This window comes from Metopolophium dirhodum, chromosome 2 (assembly GCF_019925205.1).
Source record: "Metopolophium dirhodum isolate CAU chromosome 2, ASM1992520v1, whole genome shotgun sequence".
Taxonomy (NCBI): Eukaryota; Metazoa; Arthropoda; class Insecta; order Hemiptera; family Aphididae; genus Metopolophium; species Metopolophium dirhodum.
Genome location: NC_083561.1, coordinates 31,027,360 through 31,046,777, shown reverse-complemented (window position 1 = coordinate 31,046,777; position 19,418 = coordinate 31,027,360). Strand labels below are relative to the sequence as shown.

Below are 19,418 nucleotides of genomic sequence, written 5' to 3'. Positions count from 1 at the left end.
ATCAGCATAATATAATATAATAAGCAACAATATAATGCGTATAGTAAAAAAAAAAAATTATGTTTTTGTTTTGAATCTAAATTTGGGGTTGCGATGTCACGGAATAATTTTAGTTTTTCATTCTACTTATAATCTTTATAAAAATCTGTACATTAAAAGCTCATGTAACACGATAATGGGAGTTATTATTTTACGATGAGTTAAAATCATCTGACGTTGATGTATTGTTTGAATTTCCAAAGCTGTAAAGTTCATAAACAATGGAACAGAATATAATAATATAATATGTTGTATTATTTCAAAATTCATATCACTTATTGTAGTGAAAAAAAAACACGAATATAAAGCTTAGAGGTAGACATGCTTAAGGGACCATTAGCTCACTATTGATTCATTAAATGTTTAATGGCTGTTTATGCGAACCGGCATAATTATATTTCCTGCAAACCATTTGTCTGATTTATAGTCAACAGACAATGTAGCCCCAGTGCTTTGAATAAGTATGTTCTATTTTATTAGGTCGTTTTAAAAAAATAATATTATGTAGTATTCTAGACGTCATTATTGTAATGAAACTACAGAAGACTGTTAAAATACTAAGTCTTCCAAACAGGAGACCTGCGTACAATATGTTTATCAATACATATTATAATAATTAGGACTATATCAGCTCTTATATATTATGTTTGTCAATTTTTAATTTCAATGAATTGAACAAATAAGAGATAAAGATCATAAATTAATTTTTTTTTCTCTCATTCCATTTACACTCTGTGGCGAAAACCTATGATTAAAGAATTTTTATCTAAATGCCAATATAAAAGGTTAATTTAGAACACGACAAGTTTAAATATTTAAATAATACGCTTTTTAGATTCCGAGCGATGAGTTTATTGGTCTTACAACGATCTAGTGTTTTTTATTGTGTAGGTATGAACACAATATTTTAATAGTAGGAAAAAACTTAGATCGTATCAACTTCGTCGGTAGTTTCTGGTATGAAATTGGTACTTTGGTACTTCGGTAACAAAGTAAAAGTAAAAATTCCACGTATTTTTCTTCATAATTGGGAGAATCTAAAAAATAATTACGAAAAAACGGAAATATTTACACAACACCAATTTTTGACAAAATCGATTTTGTTATTTTCTTGTAATTCAAAAACAAATAACCGTAGATATTTACAATTTTCACCAAATATTTATACTACCATTTTCTAGAATATTTTAGCTCTTTTTTTAGCTATGAATAAACTTTTGAAATTTTATTTTATTTTTTATTTTTGTTGATCAACATTTTTATATTTAGGCAAAAATCTTGAAAATTTAAAAAAATGTAGTTCATAAGTTCGTCAGTGCACTAACTCTGCACTCATAATGAGAATTTGAAGTTGGAATTTGGACAAAAGTCGTCAATAGCAAAAATTATTTTGTACTTAAAAATGTATAACATTTTCAATAATTTAATTCCTAAGAGTTGAAGATTTAAGACAAGATTTCTCATAAGTTTTTCTTACACGAATTAAAAAACAAAATTAACCGTATAACCAAATTAATTTTTATGAGCGTATAAAGTTCAAATTAGGATGAGATTGACACGTAAAATAATGTTAGTTATTTCATGAAAATAATAAAAAAAAAAAAACGTTAAACTTGAAATATTTCATTATTACATTGGTAAATTATTATTTCCCATTCAGAATAAAATTTTCAAAATATTAAGACTAATAAGTTTAATCTATAAAATTTAAAAATTTCGAAAGATGTTAGTTTTTATTTTTAGTATTGATAAAATATTTCATATTCTGCAGGAAATAAGCTTGAAACTTAAATACAAAATCCCCGATAAGTTGTTCATTAAGAAATTTAAAAATATTGAGAATACATAACCTTTTTTTATAAGCATATAAAGTTCAAATGTTGACTAAATTCGTGAAGATCATGAACATTTGAAAACTATTGTGTTGTTAATATGAAAATATTAATAAATATGTAGAATTTAAATTATTATAATATTAGTAGCGAAGATTTGAAAATTTAATACGAGATTTCTCATAAATCTAAAAATCTCAAAATAGCATATGCGTATAATTTTTTTTTTAGACATTATTGGAATTTGGGATTGGAACGAAATTGCAAAATGTTTAAAATTTTAAATGAAAACTAACAGTTTTAGTTATTTGTTTATAATTTAAAAAATATTATTTGTAAAGACATGAAACTTTTCCGACATAATGTATATTATCACATTATTATTTAATACGCACAATACAATTTTCAAAATATTTCGATTGCCTGATTTTAGTTATATTTATAGATACTACGAATTTATTTTTACACAGTTTTTCGCGGTGCGCTAGTTTTGACTTTTGACATTTAAATAAATAACATTCTTTACATTGTACCTGTGAAATAATAATATATTATAATAGATACTTATTAATTTATTCTTATATATTATAGTATACGTGATTTTATTTTGGAAAATATTAGTCCAACCTAATATTACTGGTAGAAAAAATAAATCACAATAATATAGCAATATAAATATTATGTAATAAAATATCCTTAGAAGTCTATAAAGGCTGACAGACCGTTTCCACTCAGGATCGTTTTTCATAATATTATACAACGATTAATCATTGAATTCAAATTTAACACAACCATTACAGTGCCGCGATACACTCGACACCCACTATAGGTAACTGCAGTAGTGGAGGGAAGTAGCTTCCGATGCTTTTTTTTTTCGAAAAAATCGATTTCAATGTCATATACCTAAACCCGATTGTTTATTAAAAAGTTCAATAATGTGCTGTGGTTTTATAATTTCCTTACCTGCAGATAATTTTCTGAACATAATATTTTTGACGGGCAGGTTAGGTTAGGTATGGAATCTTTAGTACCTTCGTCCTATTCGATGTTATCAACGTACACAGAAAATAATTTATATTTTCAAATAATAGTCAACACTGTGACTTAAAATGTCATCACAACAGTCAATAGTATATATAGTTATACCTATATGTTACTATCGAATTAGAGGTACTTAAACCGCGGTCGTCTGCAATAGTTGTGATAAAATTGCATTTTATAAGTGACTACGCGTATTGTTATTCGCATTAAATTATTATAATTACACGAAGTTTATTACATCACGCTTTATATAATAGCACTTAATATACGTGTAAATATGCAACGGAAAGGGGAAGTTTCGTCAGTTTAGATTTTTAATCGACTTGATCGTGCACAGGGGAGAAGCGTAACAAGTTGTAGATTAACTGACGAATCTATTAGTGTATACTGTATAGTCGTATAGATATCATAACAAGGCGTATAATATAATAATATAATATAAACGAGCAATGGTCTCGTCGTACCCAATGTGATATTTTAACGGTCTGCATTATAATATTATACGACTGTCGTCGCACACGTTCTCTGCGCGGGGCACGACACAATTGCACACACGCAAAATAATAATATGTAATATTGCAGACAGTAGACGAAAAAACAGAGGCGCCAACGCGGAGTGTGAGATATAAATAAACGATTCCGAAATATAACTGAGGAAAATATAGACGATAAGCACTCGCGCATCTCTCCCCGGCTCGTCGTGATTAAATAATATTGTTGTCCGTTTATTACGTACCTAATATACAGTCGAGTCTCGAATGCCTTTGTAACTAGAATTTTTTTCTCGCCTCTTCAAGTACCCAATTTGGTATTTTATTAAAGCAGTCTACCAATATATTATACTTCTGTCGCGTTCTCTGCACGTGGCACGACGATGTAATTGCATACACACACACTCCAAATTTGATATGTAATATTGTAGAGAGTAGTTGAAAAAACTCGGAGTGTGAGGTATGAAACGATTCAAAAAAAAAAAAAACCGAAGAAAATATAAACGACAAACACTCGTGTGTCTCTTCCCATCTACTCGTGATTAAAATATAATATCGGCTGTTTAATATTTTATTATATTATGTTATGTCGAGTCGAGATAACTCGAATCTCCACGATTGCTTGGAAACATCGATAACTCAAATTGTTTTCTTGCTCCTTGAAGTATTTTTAAATCGCTTTCGAGGTATTTGTAGGTATGACTCGAAAAACACACAAATAAAATACATTTTTATTTCTCTCTAGATTCGAGTGATCGAGACTCGACTGCATTACATAATATACCTTCAGCCAATCGTATTATTTAATCGCGAGGAGTTGGGGAGAGACACGCCCGTATTTTTTTACTTCACACGAGACGCAAACATTACGGTAGAACACGATGTAGAGAAGTTATAATATGTATCTTGTCTACATTGTGCGGTAGATATATCGTATAATATACAATGACATACCTATCAATAAAGATCACGTACTTAAAAAAAAAAGTTATAATGTATATATTGTTGTTGTAGTGACAGCTAATCCGCAGCTGCTAATAGGTACGTAAATGATAAATTAAATGGAAAAAACGGTATCACGTCAATTGATCTAAAACATTATTGATCGCACCACAAATTATTGTTCGGAAACGACTATACTGATCAGAATAACATTTGATAGAAAAACTAAAATGGCTAAGACACAACGCGTGTACGTCAAATAAATAAAATACGTAAAACTTTAAAAACAATACAAAACCAATGTAAACCAATATTATCATAATTTATTAAAAATTAAAGTCTATACAACGGTGATAATTATCACTGTTCCAATCATTATATTCAGAGCAATTTTTTTTTCTTAACTCTATCTTGGACAGTTATTATTTTTTTGGAGGTTCGTAGCCAAAAAGATATTGCGAAAGTCGATTGATGCTTTTTTCTATTTTTAAAGCTTCAATAAAACGCTATAATGATGGATGTTTCCCACTTAAAATCGTCATAAAACAGTTGCTTCAACCTTCAACGAAATTATTGTTTTAACCTTCAATTTCAATTTCAAATTTTGGTTGTTTTCTCCTACTTCGTCTGTCTAATTTACTTTACCGTTTATTTTCAAAATAATATAAAAAGGGTTCTAATATTTCTTAATTTTCTAGATAGTAATAACTTTATATCAAAAGATTATACCAACATCGGGTACAAATGCTAAGTCTGGCGACATTCTTAACTGCTCACTATTGAAATTTAAAAAAGACCAGTACTTTATGATAACGGTAGGTACTCATGCAGGTACAAATCAAAATAATTATAATTTGTAGCAGTAATATATTATGTATAATAACTTTTAGTTAACAATTTATTGTCGTTTGCGAGGAATTGTTTTTCGATCAAAACTTTTCGAGCAATTGTCGTGAGATAAATTCTTTTCAATAAATTGACATGCATCCGAAAAAAGACATTTAATAATAGGTTTTCAAAGGTTTTTAAAATAATTTGAAGTTTTTTTTTTTTTTTTTTTTTGGTGATTTTTTGCTTTAATTCATATTCTTTGTCTAAGAGTTTATTTAGAGCTAAGACATCCTAACTCTGTTTATAAACTATTGGGGAAACAGATTAACAAAACGCGCTCTGGTGGAAACAATTTGTACCTTCCGATTTGGGATGTATAGATATAGTTTTATATTGGTTATTTTACTTTTTATAATAAATGAAGGTATCGAAACTTTATACGCTTTTATAGCCAACTGTATACGTTGGTAAGCACAATTTCTACTAATATTATCAAATACATTCAAATACACTTCACTTAAAGCAAAATATATGCGAAATGCCGGGAAAATACATACAATCTCCCGACTCCACGTAGGGTGGGGGACCCGCCTAACCATCAGTACGATAGGCGTCGAAAGCGCTCCCAGTGTTAATCTGTCTTCCCAATGTAATATAATATAAACACACATAATATTATCATAACATCAAAAAACCAAAAATATATTGTATAGGTTTAGTAGGTATATAATATAATAAAGGTATGCGCTGTCAAAGACTAATAATTTATGTAAATTAATCAATACACGCGAGTGCAGGGTAGTAATCTTCGGAATAGTATCGCGAGGATCTACCTCTCAGCCGAAGCCCTCCCCCCTACCTCGGTCACCGCTGTCCCGTCACCGTGTGTTTGCAGTACACCGTATTACGAATTACGAGTACTCGATTCACCCACGTCCAACACGATAATATATTATAATTTATAACGTCCGACGAGTGCAGGCGCAGCAGACTTACCTTGGCGTGATGCGCGTTGTTCGAATGGTGCCTGGTGCGTTGTTTCTTCGGTATCCAGATGTTCAGGTACAGGCAGTCCTCGGAGAGCTTGGTGTTCGGGTTCCACATCTCCTCGCCAACGAACCCGGGGAAATACTCGTACCGCTCCTGGTAGCACGTGTTCGGCAGCCTGGTGGCGTTCAGCACTCCCGTCCACGGGTCCACGGGCACCGGGCGCCGGAACCTTAGGGGGCCCACCGGTGGCTTGGCGAACGGTATGCCCGTGTACACCCGCACCTCGCGGTTCGCAATGATCTTCGTGTAGCCCTGCACCATGCCGGAGCTGGTCACCACCACCGGGCTCTCGTCGGTATCGTCCACAGCCGACCCACCGCCACCACCGCCACCGCCTCCACCGCCACCACCGGCTCCGGCACCTCCACCGCCACCGCCGCCGCCACCACCGTCCGCTCCACCATTGGACGACGGCCGGCCCAGGACGGCCGAACAACACAGCAGCAACGTCACTGCACTGGTGTAAACGCAGTCGACGCTCATTTTTCTAAATAATATTGTGCTAACGTTAGGGTGTTCTAGCAGCAGCAACAGCAATACGCGTGGGATCTACAAAGAAAATCAAATAAAATAATTATGTATTGTTGATGAGAAAATACATTAAAAAAAAAATTTGCAACCGACGTCAATGTACGACGAGACGCTATATCATTACGTATGTTGACGGTCACGAGATTATTATAATATATTATAGACGTGACTTACTGCATATTGTACGTAATAATAAAAAATTATATAATCTATTAATAATATTACGTTAATGAAACGTTCTACATTATTGAATATTATAATTTTTTTAAAGAACCGTTCATTTTTAATTTGATTATAAACCATAATATTACTATTTTAAGCTATATATACCTTACCCATAATCAGTATACGTTTTTATTAATACCTAAATTGCCAATAAAGTAGTACATCGAGTCGCGTCTAAATATAATAATCTCGTTACTGTCGATAGACCTCATTCTTGCAACAGTGGTATTTAACAATAATATTACTATATCAATAAATAAGTAGACTATTACCTAATATTATAACTTTTAAACTAATATAGATACGTAAGAAAATCACATTTTTTTGTTGTTCTATAATTGAATGTCAAATACCAATACGATCATATAATATAATACAATTATTATTTTATTCGCATACAAACCTGCTGCGAAGCGCAAATGCAATTTACTACCAAAGTGTCAAGTGTATAAAACTCGGAACAAACAGAGTTCGTTAAAGGCGTGTGCTTTCGTAATGACTTGAGTATAATATAAAATATAGTGTATGGTTTATAATAAAATTAAATATGAACTTTTTTTTAAACATAATATTCAATAATGTAGCACGTTTCATTACGTAGGTACTTGTATCACACTTCATATGATTTAAGGAAATCTTGCACAATTGTTCTCATTATTATTTTCTTATTTTGATATAGAAAATTTCGTTTTATTTTAATTTAATTATTCATATTTTATTATGACGTGTACAAACCAATTTCCTTAAAAAATCAACTTTTGTGTAACCTATTTTGTGCTTAATTTAATAACTTTAACTGTATTATTTTTATTATTATTATTCAAATGCATTTTTTTCTGGAATATGATTGTTCTTTTGTAGGCTGTTACATTAGGCAGTTACTTGAAATGTATAATGAAAAAATATGCTTTAAATGTTCGAAAAAGTTTTTCTCTCAACAACACAATTTGATCAGCACCGTAATACCAGTACCTAGGCATAGATATACCAATTGGCAATGACTTACGATGAGGTGACTTCTTGATGGTTTTTAAACTATAAGGTTTTGTTAATGGCTTCTGTGTAACCGTATAATTCTCCCTTGAGCCATTAGGGCAGTTTCATCCACTTGAATTTCGCTTAACCCTAAATTACCCAAGTCGTTAATAAATATTTAAAACGATACTGGCGAAAGTGATATATATTTATATATGTGTGTGTACGAACACAGCCGAGGTAAGCCAACCACCGTGACTCTATTTACTTTCGACTACTGATTCGTTCGTCGGCCTTACTATTCCGTGCATTACAATAAACATAAACATTTAATTTACGTGTACATAACATAATATCGCGTATCGCGTCGTATATCGAGCATGATAATATCATTACAAACAATGAGCTGATTGTGTGCAGCTGTTATACAAATATGCCAAACATGAATGGGTATTGTATATAATGTTCTATTTATTATATCACACAAAAGGTTAATAATATAGTGGTTTCGAAATTGATTTAATATTATCAGATCATCAGATACAATATCGAAATGTATAATATACTGTACTATTTAATTTAATGAGGCACTTTATTTGCATAATGCGTTAGTATATTATATTATGATATTGTATACTGATAATACCGATCCACGAGCCATTCCCATATTATACATATTATTCTGTATTCACCCCTCCCCCCCTCGATCTCATAAACTCTAAATTATAATTTCCGTGAGATAAACTATGTGTTACAATAAGTGCTAATTGCTGAACGACAATCAGACGATTGCGGGGTAATCTGCTACAGAAGGTCCGCGAAAAAATGTCCCCAATTCATGTTCTGAATAAAATTGCATGTAGCTTAAAATTTTAATACATTTTATGAATATCTTATTTTTTTTTTAACTTCCTGTATAGATCATATGCAATTTAACCTTTTCAGTGCCCAGACACATTTTACAATGGCACCAAAAGATAAAAAAAAAACAAAAGATAAACAGTAGCATATACCTACGCATATACCATGACGTGTCCGCGAAAACAGGGTACACTGAATAATTAAATTACCCATATTAATAAGTAGTCAGTATACCCCATACATATTTTTGAATTCTGTTTGCTGAACATGAAACTAGACTATTATATTGGATCACCAATATACACACGGTATACATAGGCATATAGCCAATTAAATTAATAAAGACAATATAAGTTACAATAATTAACGAATATCTACATATATTGCGTAATGTGTTAGTCGGTTTTCCGGAATGGTTTTCGATATACATTTCAGTTATTGTATTGAAGCGTATAATAATAATTATTCAGTCTATATTTCGGATTATATATATATTCTTTATTGTTGGCAATGCATGTTTATTCTCCTATTTAGTACAATATCTCGTATCATTTATTAATAATAATGTATTAATCGGTTGTTTAATTCTTGTACGATCAGACATTTTGAATAATAATATTTTATGGATTTAACGTTCTACTTTTTTTTTAGCTAATCTAAAAACTTTCATATATTACTGTGATAGACAAAACAACTAAAAGTTTTTGAAATTTACTATGGTATCCTTCTACTGCATTATTTGTGCGTTTTGTTTTTACACATTTTTTTATTGGGATTTTTTATTGCAAACATTTTTTTATTGGACCATTTTATTGCGGACATTCGTTTTTAGGACTTAAATTGTTGGCCTTTTTTGCGGATATTCAATCCTGAAATCAAATGTGGTGTTAACCAACGTTTGTTTGAGAGAATATTGTATGTATTTCTAGTGTAAATGTGTAATAGAAATACGCTCTGGTGGAAGCACAAGATGTGCCCAATATTGTGTTAATCACATCATGTTTTACCACAGAAGAAGATGTGCAAGATTGTATTGTATTGATATTATAAGATAATTTAATATTATAATACAACGCCGATGAAGAATCGCGTAAAAATGTATTTAAATGTCGCTGGATATGTATATTGTAAATAGGTAGATACTATAGGTACTTACTTTTCTTTTTATAATCATATAAAACGTATTGTGATAGGTAGCTGATAGAATAAAATAATTTATATACCTAGGTAATCTAATGCGGTATTGAGTAAACTAAATACGACGCATCATAAGAGTTCTCATTTTTATATCATTTATGAAATTAACTATGTTTATTGTTTATAGGTAGTAGTGATTGATCCATAAGTACCTATGATTATATTTTATACATAAGATAGCTAATATGATAAAAACATATAAAGTTTCAATGGTTTCAAAAAAAAAAATAAAATATAAAACTATAATAAAATAAAATATATAACTTTTTAAAAGATGTTTTCAATTTATTTTTTTGCTATAAAAAATGACTTTTTTAAAGTATCTTTCGTTTTTATTAAAAAAATTAGAGTTTGTTAAGTGTGAAACAAGTTTTCTTAAAGATATTACTATGTATTACGCATCTTAACAATTTTAAATTTAGTAAGATGTTATAAAAACTTTTTTAAAAGAACTTGGTTTAAAGAAAAATCGAAAATGTTAATTTATTTATGTGCAAATCTAACTTCCAATAATATGATATAAGTATTATATTCAAAAATGAGATAAAGACTAAAAGTCCAAAATTTAATAACTAGGTAGTATTTTAAATTAATTTTAGTTTAACTACGTCTCAAGAAGGTTAATATTATATTATATACATGATGTACTTGGAAATTAAAAATACATGCCCTTAAATTAATTTCTTCTACGATGATCTCATATAAAAGAAAATATAATAGATACTTATATTGTCATCAATGTCTACAGCAATGGCTGTGATTGTTGTGCACTTAAACTTATTTCAGTATTTCTGTTTGTCTTAAAATCTCATTTTTGAACACAGACATACTGAATTACTGAAGTATGTGTACGAAAATCACATATATACGAGTGAAGACTGTTTTAAAGAGTACTACCTATCTTATAAATAAATATATAAATTACAAAATATAACAGCGAGTGTTAGTTGTCAATAGATAAGAAAAACATTTCGACCATTAATGCCACCATATAATAATAATAATTGTGCTCGCATCATAGAATTATTGATTTGTCTGCCTCTTATATTGGTTTTGGCTTTCACCCATTTGACCTTTGCATCCATTTTTTTTTATACACACATACTATGCACAACTTAATATTGACGCTTATAAAAAAAAAAAAATATGTTTTGATACGAAGCAGTCTTATAAAAACATTTTAGTGCATTTGCATGGTATCAAACACATTCAACAACCATATTTTTGACAAGCACATAATTTATTCAACGTCCTACAATAATTAATATTGTACAGTTTAATAAAGTCGTTAGGTATTGAAATCATTGTATTTGTTTGTATAAAAATGAATATGACTTTAAAGTTTAAACAATGCATAATATATTTTTAATAAGTGTATTTTGAACTCTTTTCATTTTGCTAAGTCAGTGTTGCAAAATGTATATAGTACATTTAGATCAATGATAGGTAGGTAGAGCAGGTACACACAACACGATATTGTGACCTGAAGTGTCCGGTTAACTTCACTTAAATGAGTTGTTAAATGTTTATTGAACGTTATCCGAATTGTTAACGCACTGATATAAAAATGTTTATGTCAAGAATTTTGACATGTATCTATGTAAAAATAATAATCAATTGGTCGTACATAATAAATTATAATTATAAAATAATAATACACTTGGTAGATATAGTGTAGATATACTTTATTCTTGTAAGTAGTAACTCATTTAAATTCTCTAAAAATAATAGTTTTGAAACACATATTTTGGGTAATAAACTCATAAATATGCAAGAAATATTTTAAGTATATTATGTAAATAATATTTAACAAGTTTTGATACTGATGGAGTGAAGTCTTATGCCAAATATTATGGTCCGTTGATTTTATTAATACAAGTACAAAATCATTACTTATTATGATGAAAAGGGAAATAAAATGTTTTATTTTTTCCATCAATAAAACTCTGGTTGATTTCAATTTTATTTCACTTAAAAGTTAAAGACTAGCAAGTACGTTAATTTAATATAAAACTCAATAAGTTATTATGTTTGTTATAAGTATTTTATTTAACTCAAATGGTTATGCGATTTTTTTTTTATAATAGATAAAATTTAATTAGTCCAAAAAGTATTATTAAAAATTTAACTTAAGAAATTATGGAAACGATTTAATCATTGTTATAATTAATAATCATAATATTATCTGCGGTAATTTTAACAAAGGAATTTGTTAAAGTTAAATAAATATTCACCCAACACACATAATGCATCTTATAATATTATATTATCAAGTCTAGTCTTACGCGTGCGTAGGAAATAATAATTATAAATTATAACCATGTTTTAATATTCATAAATAATTGGCAACTCTGACAAAAATGTACCTACAAATAATGTTTGTGTACAGAAAACAAAATGTTAGGGGATAAAAAAAAAAGACTATATAAATGCCATTATTCATACCACGAATTGTGCGGAGTCACGTAAATTCACAAAAGCCGTAAATCGTTTTGGCTGACTTTCGTAAGTCCCGTCGACCACAAGGAGGGTGACAATTAAACCCGCAAGGATACACGTGCGCATGGAGAATATAGTGTTTCCTCAACATTATTACATTCTATAGATAATGGATAGTATCCGTCAGTTGGAAAAAAAAACCCGAACAGAGTAAAGAGTGCACATGTTTTCAAATGAACGTATGTTTAAATCCAAAAACATAATCTCATTCAAAATACATTATAGTGGACCGTCTGAATTTTGTGAATATAAAAAAAAATATTAAAATTGAAATTATTTTACTATGAAAAAAACACCAATCGTTTTATACTATTTGTTATTTATATATTATATTCTGATATGGTATAGCGAAGAACAAAAACTTATTTGAAAATAATAATACTACTCGTATAGTCGTATACAACGAAAGCTTTGAATTATTTTAAACTAAAACCTTATATTATAATAATATAATATTTAAATAATAGGCAATAGGTATGTAAGCAACAGATAACGTTTGTGTATCTTAAATCTTTGTACCGATCCAGTTAATTACACTAAAAGACACAATATTTTCTTTGAGATTGTCAATGACAATGTTGTAAAGAATTAAGTATTCTTGTATGTATTTGAAATACCACTCAAATTATACGATAAATTCAAAGTGTTTTTGGGTATTTATTTTTGTCTTATCAAAAAAAAACGACATTAAAATAATATAGATAAAATAAAACATATATTTATTTCAATCACTATAAATAATAAAAAGTTAATAAATATACGTACAAAATGTATTATGAAAAACATGTATTTACCTAGGTATGAACAATATTGTATTGTTCATTTCACTTAAGAAATATAATATATTCAAAATGGTCAAATGTTGTTACACTATTTTCACTTTTTCGTTATAGTAGCTCCACTAATTCTAAATAGTATAAATATATTCAATGTTGATACATTTCAACATTTGTTTAACTCATTTAACATGGTAGTCTGTTGGTAGGCACCAACTATAAATATCATGAGATAATTGAAAACAAACATTTATCAAACAGTCGTCAGTATGACACTATGACCAGACTTCAATACAAAGTTCAATACAAAAACAAGTTTTCAACATTTCGAAATACCATAAAAGTATTTAATACTCAAAAAATCTATGAAAATACTTTACAGCACAGTTAAAAGGAAAATTATAAAATGATATATCATTAAATTGTAGTTTTCATTAGTAAAGCTTATCTCATCAAAATTTCTCTAAACTTCTGTGGTATAACTTATAGGTAGCTTAATTAATACCTAAACTTATAAACTTATCTTAAGGTTTCTTTAGTGAACATTTACAATATTTTGGTAAAATTATGTTACTAAATCTATTCGACTAATAAGCATACAAATTACTGAAAACATTAAAATTTAATGGATAAAATTCTATTTTGATGTATATTTTCTTTATTAAAAAAAAATAAAAAATTATCATACTAATGACAAAAATTAATGAAACATACACTTGGAAATTGCTATCAACGAAGTGAGAACGTCTGGTCATGACATTTCAGTTAATGTAATTTCACGTACCTGTTTAATGTTTTAACTACCTATATAATATATATATGCATTTATAAATATTTTAACGAGCATTCAAATAAATACACCCTAATAAGAAAATATTGTATAAAATATCCGAGTTCGTTAGTAAAAATTTCAAATTACCAGATTTTAAGCTGGTAAAAAGTGCTTTGAATTAATGCAATAATTATGTGTTGTACCTTTTATTATAAGTAATCCCATTTTAATCCTATGCACTCTTTTCAAAAATATAATCCGAAACCGATTAACACGTAAGTAGATATATGAATAAGATAGACAGTAATAAATCTGCAATACTTAAAGGAAATTGTAAGATTAAAAAAATTACGACGTGTTGAAAATAAACACGCACACTCGTTGTTCTTATCTGTCCAGTAGCAAAAAACTCCCTATTAACGGGTATTCCAGGTCTTAGACTTTTGGCAATACAGGGATCGAGTTGATGTTTCAATGATGTTATTTTCCCTTTGCTCATAATTTAGGGTAGAGAGACTGCTCTAAAAGTTTCAATAGCTTCTGTCTATTGATTGGTAATCGAGTCTATATAGTTGATACTTTTAAGAAGTAATTTCTTTCAGTAGACTATCTACCTACTAGAAATAAGAGCGTAATAAGTAAGTCCTAACTACCAATAATTGTTGAAGAGATTTCAGCAAGCCTGGTAAATTAGGTGTTTAAGTGCGATTATCTCTCCTGAGTCCTATAAGCACTGTCGTGTGCCGAGATGAGCTACACAAGCAAAGTACCTGTCAACGCATAATAATATTAAGATGTGTCTTGTCACGGGTTTAATAATGATTTAATTTAACTGAATATTTTTGTTTCAAAACCCCCGTTGACTTAAACCAAACATAATTTCTGTAAACATTTTTTTATATAGTGATAAATTATAATGTAGAAGTTGCAGTGACCAGTTTTTGTTGAGCACCACAGAAACATCAAACGAATATAGCCGAGATATGGCTGGACTACACCAATCCCACCACATTGGTCGGAGTAATGCTTAGGTACCTACTTGCGATCTGAAATTTGATAATCTCAAGAATATGATCACGTTTATCAAAAAAAAAAAAATTAGAAACGTGCTAACCATCGATTTCATATTTCAGTTAGGGACACGTAATAGTTAAGAGTCATTTACTACAAAGAAGTGCCCCGTGAAACGTGAAGCCAAAAATCGTGTCCCTACTCGGCGGGCTCTAATAATACAATTACAATAATTACTGTTAAAAACAAACATTACCCACAAGGCGGTTGATTTTTTTTAAAACTTCGTCAAATTCTTGTTGATTTAAATTCACATTTATATCGGAGTTTTTTTTTAAATTTACCTCGAAGTTATCTAACTACTTTAGTTCTTAACTCAGATACTTTTCCTAAAGTCTTCAATTTGTTTTTTTTTGCGAAATTCTACTAATTTATCTTTTTATTTAATAAATAAACTTGTGTTACTTTATTCATTTCTATAAAACCCGATTCTGTTGTGCGGTTATTTAGTGTAAAAATTTCCTAAAAGAAAATAATATCGAGTCCCACGTTGGGCACCCCAATTTATTATAATTTAAAATAACAATTTATCTCTATGGTTTTAATAGCTAATGATGATAAATAATATTTATCATCATTATCTATATTATATATTATATTGAGTCATAATAATGCTTAGGGATATACTAGCTGCCGTAACAGGAACGACGCTTCACAGAGAACAGCTTTCTCCTGGAATTCATTTACACTCGAGACCGAGAGATAGGTATCTTGTGTGTTTCTAGCATGTCTATAAGTACTAAGTAGTTCATCGATTTGAAAATTATGCTGATTTATGTGTCTTCATAATGCCGACGCACTAGTAGACTACTTAAATGTGCTAGTTGTAATGTCCCCATTTACGGTTGTTTATTAGTTATTATATTATATGCTTAATTAATGGCTACATCGATATTACAACAAACCCTAGAACAAATCCCAAGCCTACCATTTGGCTCTAAATTTGGAAAAACATGCGAGGCATAATGTGTTAAGAAAATTATATTAAAATACCATGTAAATAACTGTTTAACTTTAATATTTTATAATAACAGATACAAAAAATAAAATTAAAATGACATTTTCAATATATTTATGAATTATAAAAATAGCTAGGCTAATGTATACGTAATAAATACGTAAAGACTGTCTACAAAATATATCATAATACTTTGTGAGCTCGTGCAAATGTTTAGAATAATACTGTGTATGTTAGTAATAATAATGTACAACTAAGTATTATTTAACTCGCTTAACTTATTTATATTAAAATTTTCAAAAGTGTAAAAATAATGTACATAAATCACACAATTATATACAGGTACCTTGGGGGGGGGGGAGTCCCTGGAGTGGGTTTTGAGGTCAGCTGACCCAAAGTTTTTTCTCTCAATACTATGCGCTACCTATTAAGATTTCAGACATAATTGCATAATACTGTTTTTATTTGAACAAATATGACGTATAATAATAATCATTTAAAATTGTATACAATACTTTCGAGTCTTTACAAATTTACAATATTGTGTCTTATTATATAAATACAATTTTAAATATTACAAAACAATAAAACATACCCATATTTACAATTTTATAAGGTTCACAACTATTGATTCAAAATGAAAATATCAAAACAAGCCTAGGCAGGGCCCGAAGATAATACTATTACCTTTGTATTTGATAATAGACTAGTTCACTCTAACAACTGAGTAAAATATTATATTATTCTGAACGTACAATTTGGTATGTTATGTATTAGTAAGACGGATACGACACAGCAGAGACGTTTTCTTAAGAGGTTAATATTTTCGTACATTAGTTTAAATTAATGATAAATATAGGTACTCGAATCCCAAATGGCCTTATAATTATAAGTGGAAAATATATTTGACTTAAAAATTATTAATATCGGTTTAAAAAAACAATTCAATCGTATAACTCTGTTTTTATAAATATGTATCTAAAATTTTTTATGGGAAATTAATATTTTGCTCTTGAAATATGATATAAATCAAGTAATTCACGAGTGGTTTTCCAGAACCTACATTCCTATAGTGGGTTGATGCCAGAAGAGTGGCCTATCGTGAATTGGGCTCACCCACAGTACTAAAAAGGTATAGGTACATAAAATATAAATACGAAATAATTAAGTTATATTTTAAATGCTAATAATACGTCGTATTATTGCCATAAAGATGATGTTTATCTATTAGATCCCAGTATAAGACGTGTATCATTTGAAAAAAAAGATTTAATTAATAAATATTAAAAATATATGGTACTATTGATGAAGGTACTTATTGGTTAACTCGATTACCTAACCATGCAGAGGACACCGCCAGTGTCACAGTATATTCTGTTATCAGAACTACCACCATATTAGGTATTTGAAAATCATTTTATCACAATTAGTAGTATGACTCTTTAATTAAAGTGAAAATTACGTGTATAAAAATTAAAAGTTGTTAAAAGACTCTTTTAACTCTCGTAACTTACGTCAATTCCATTAATTGTGTTTAATTGAGCAACCAATTTAAACATTTCGACTTTTTAAGCTTTGAACACAAATTTCTCGTACATAATTATTCAAATTCACTTTAGTATTAAAACACGTACTTAACTGCAGCTGACGCCTTTTTACGGAAGTCATTTCCTCAGCTCGACAAAATATAAAGCGTAATGCACATAAAAATTTTAAAATACTGCCAAAAAACGAATTTTTCCTACACCCAACGTAAAATTTTTAAAATATTGGAATCTATGACGTTTCATAATAAATAATATCGTTTTGAGAATACTGACTTAACGTATTCGCAACTTGTGTAGGTAGTATAATAATAATTGACAAATTTTCGTAAATAATCATTTCCTATTAATTTTTATAATATTATGTACCTATATCAATGATTACAAAAATAAATATTAACCGTAGTAAAATAATGAGATTACAGTAGTTTTAATAAAGCGATTGTAGGCCTCGTAATATTATTTTGAATATTATAATACAACCGTTTACCAACTAAATCAATAATTATTACAACGTTCTTATCGACGATGATTTTATACGTTTCCTGTAATCGCTACCTATTTAAACCGACCGCGCGCTAAGCCATAGCCCATAGTAAAATATAATATAATACTATTACTCAGTACACCAGAGGTATTAAATTACATAATATTATCATTATCCATACCATAATTATACGCCTTGTTTAACTGACGTGTGCAATAGATATTTATTTATGACATACCGTATATTTATTGTGAACGCACGTGCGTTGCAAATATTAACACGCGTCGTAGAACCTATGTAAGCTTTTTGTGAATAAAAAATTCGAACTATGGGCCATTATCATATCAAGTATCAGCTATATTGTTGCCTATCATTATCATCATCATCATCATTATTATTATTTTTATTATTATTATTATTATTATTATATTACAATATTATTGTCATACCTGGATTCAGGGTCGGACTTGACGGGGCACTTGTTGCCTGCGGCCGGGAGCCGGGCGCATCGTAGTCTGTCGGCCGCCGCGGTTATCACTGCCAGCGCCACCGCCGCCGCCGCCACCGCTGCCGCCGTCACCGACGACGCCGACGCCGACGCTACCATCGTCGCGCCTCTTCCACCGCGTTCGCCCGCCCCCCTTCGACAACGGTACACCGCCGCCGCCACAACACCTGTTCCGCGACCCGCTACCGAACACACACCACCACCCACCCCGACCCCGTTGCCGTCCTCTTCTCGCTATCGCCGTACCAGTGCCACCGCCGTTGCCGTTGACGCTGCGCTGCCCGCTTTTGCTGCTGCTGCTGCTCTTGCTGCACGTCCTGCAGCGGCGGTGGCAATGGGACAGTCGCAGTGGAATGGCGGAAGGGTGACGCCGCGGGCGGAAGGGACGTCGAGAGTCTCGAGCCCTCCCGACCGCGCCGAAAAATCTGGGTTGCCGAACACGCGCAAGCGCAGTCCTAGACGGTGACTACGAACGGCGACTCCGACGACTCCGACTCCGACTCCGACTCCGTCGATGACGACGTCGTCTCCGCCAAATCAATTTATTAGCTACGCAAACACACACGTAGTTACGACCGTATCGAATCAAAAAACAACCGTTTAATCTATATGCATATTTACATAACTTACACAAACATACGTACACATACACCCACCCACACATACACACCCACAAACACTGTTCATGTGTTATGTACGTGATTACATGACCACCAAACACATGAAATTATATATTATATATTCAATGTTGTTTGTGCCTCGTGATGATGCGTCTCGGTCTTGTGATA

General features: G+C 30.4%; 1 protein-coding gene across 1 annotated transcript in view; it reads right to left on the bottom strand.

Annotated features, from left to right (window-relative positions):
• LOC132938989 (acetylcholinesterase-like) overlaps positions 1-18,697 on the bottom strand; it is a 46,258-nt gene extending 27,561 nt beyond the window's left edge. Inside the window, exons 1-2 of the mRNA XM_061005973.1 lie at positions 18,572-18,697; positions 6,173-6,775 (exon numbers count right to left, since the gene is read on the bottom strand). Of these exons, the coding sequence (XP_060861956.1) occupies positions 6,173-6,709 (537 nt within the window). The 5' untranslated portion in view covers positions 6,710-6,775; positions 18,572-18,697. The remainder of the gene's footprint in view (positions 1-6,172; positions 6,776-18,571) is intronic.
• Positions 18,698-19,418: the final 721 nt, after the last annotated feature.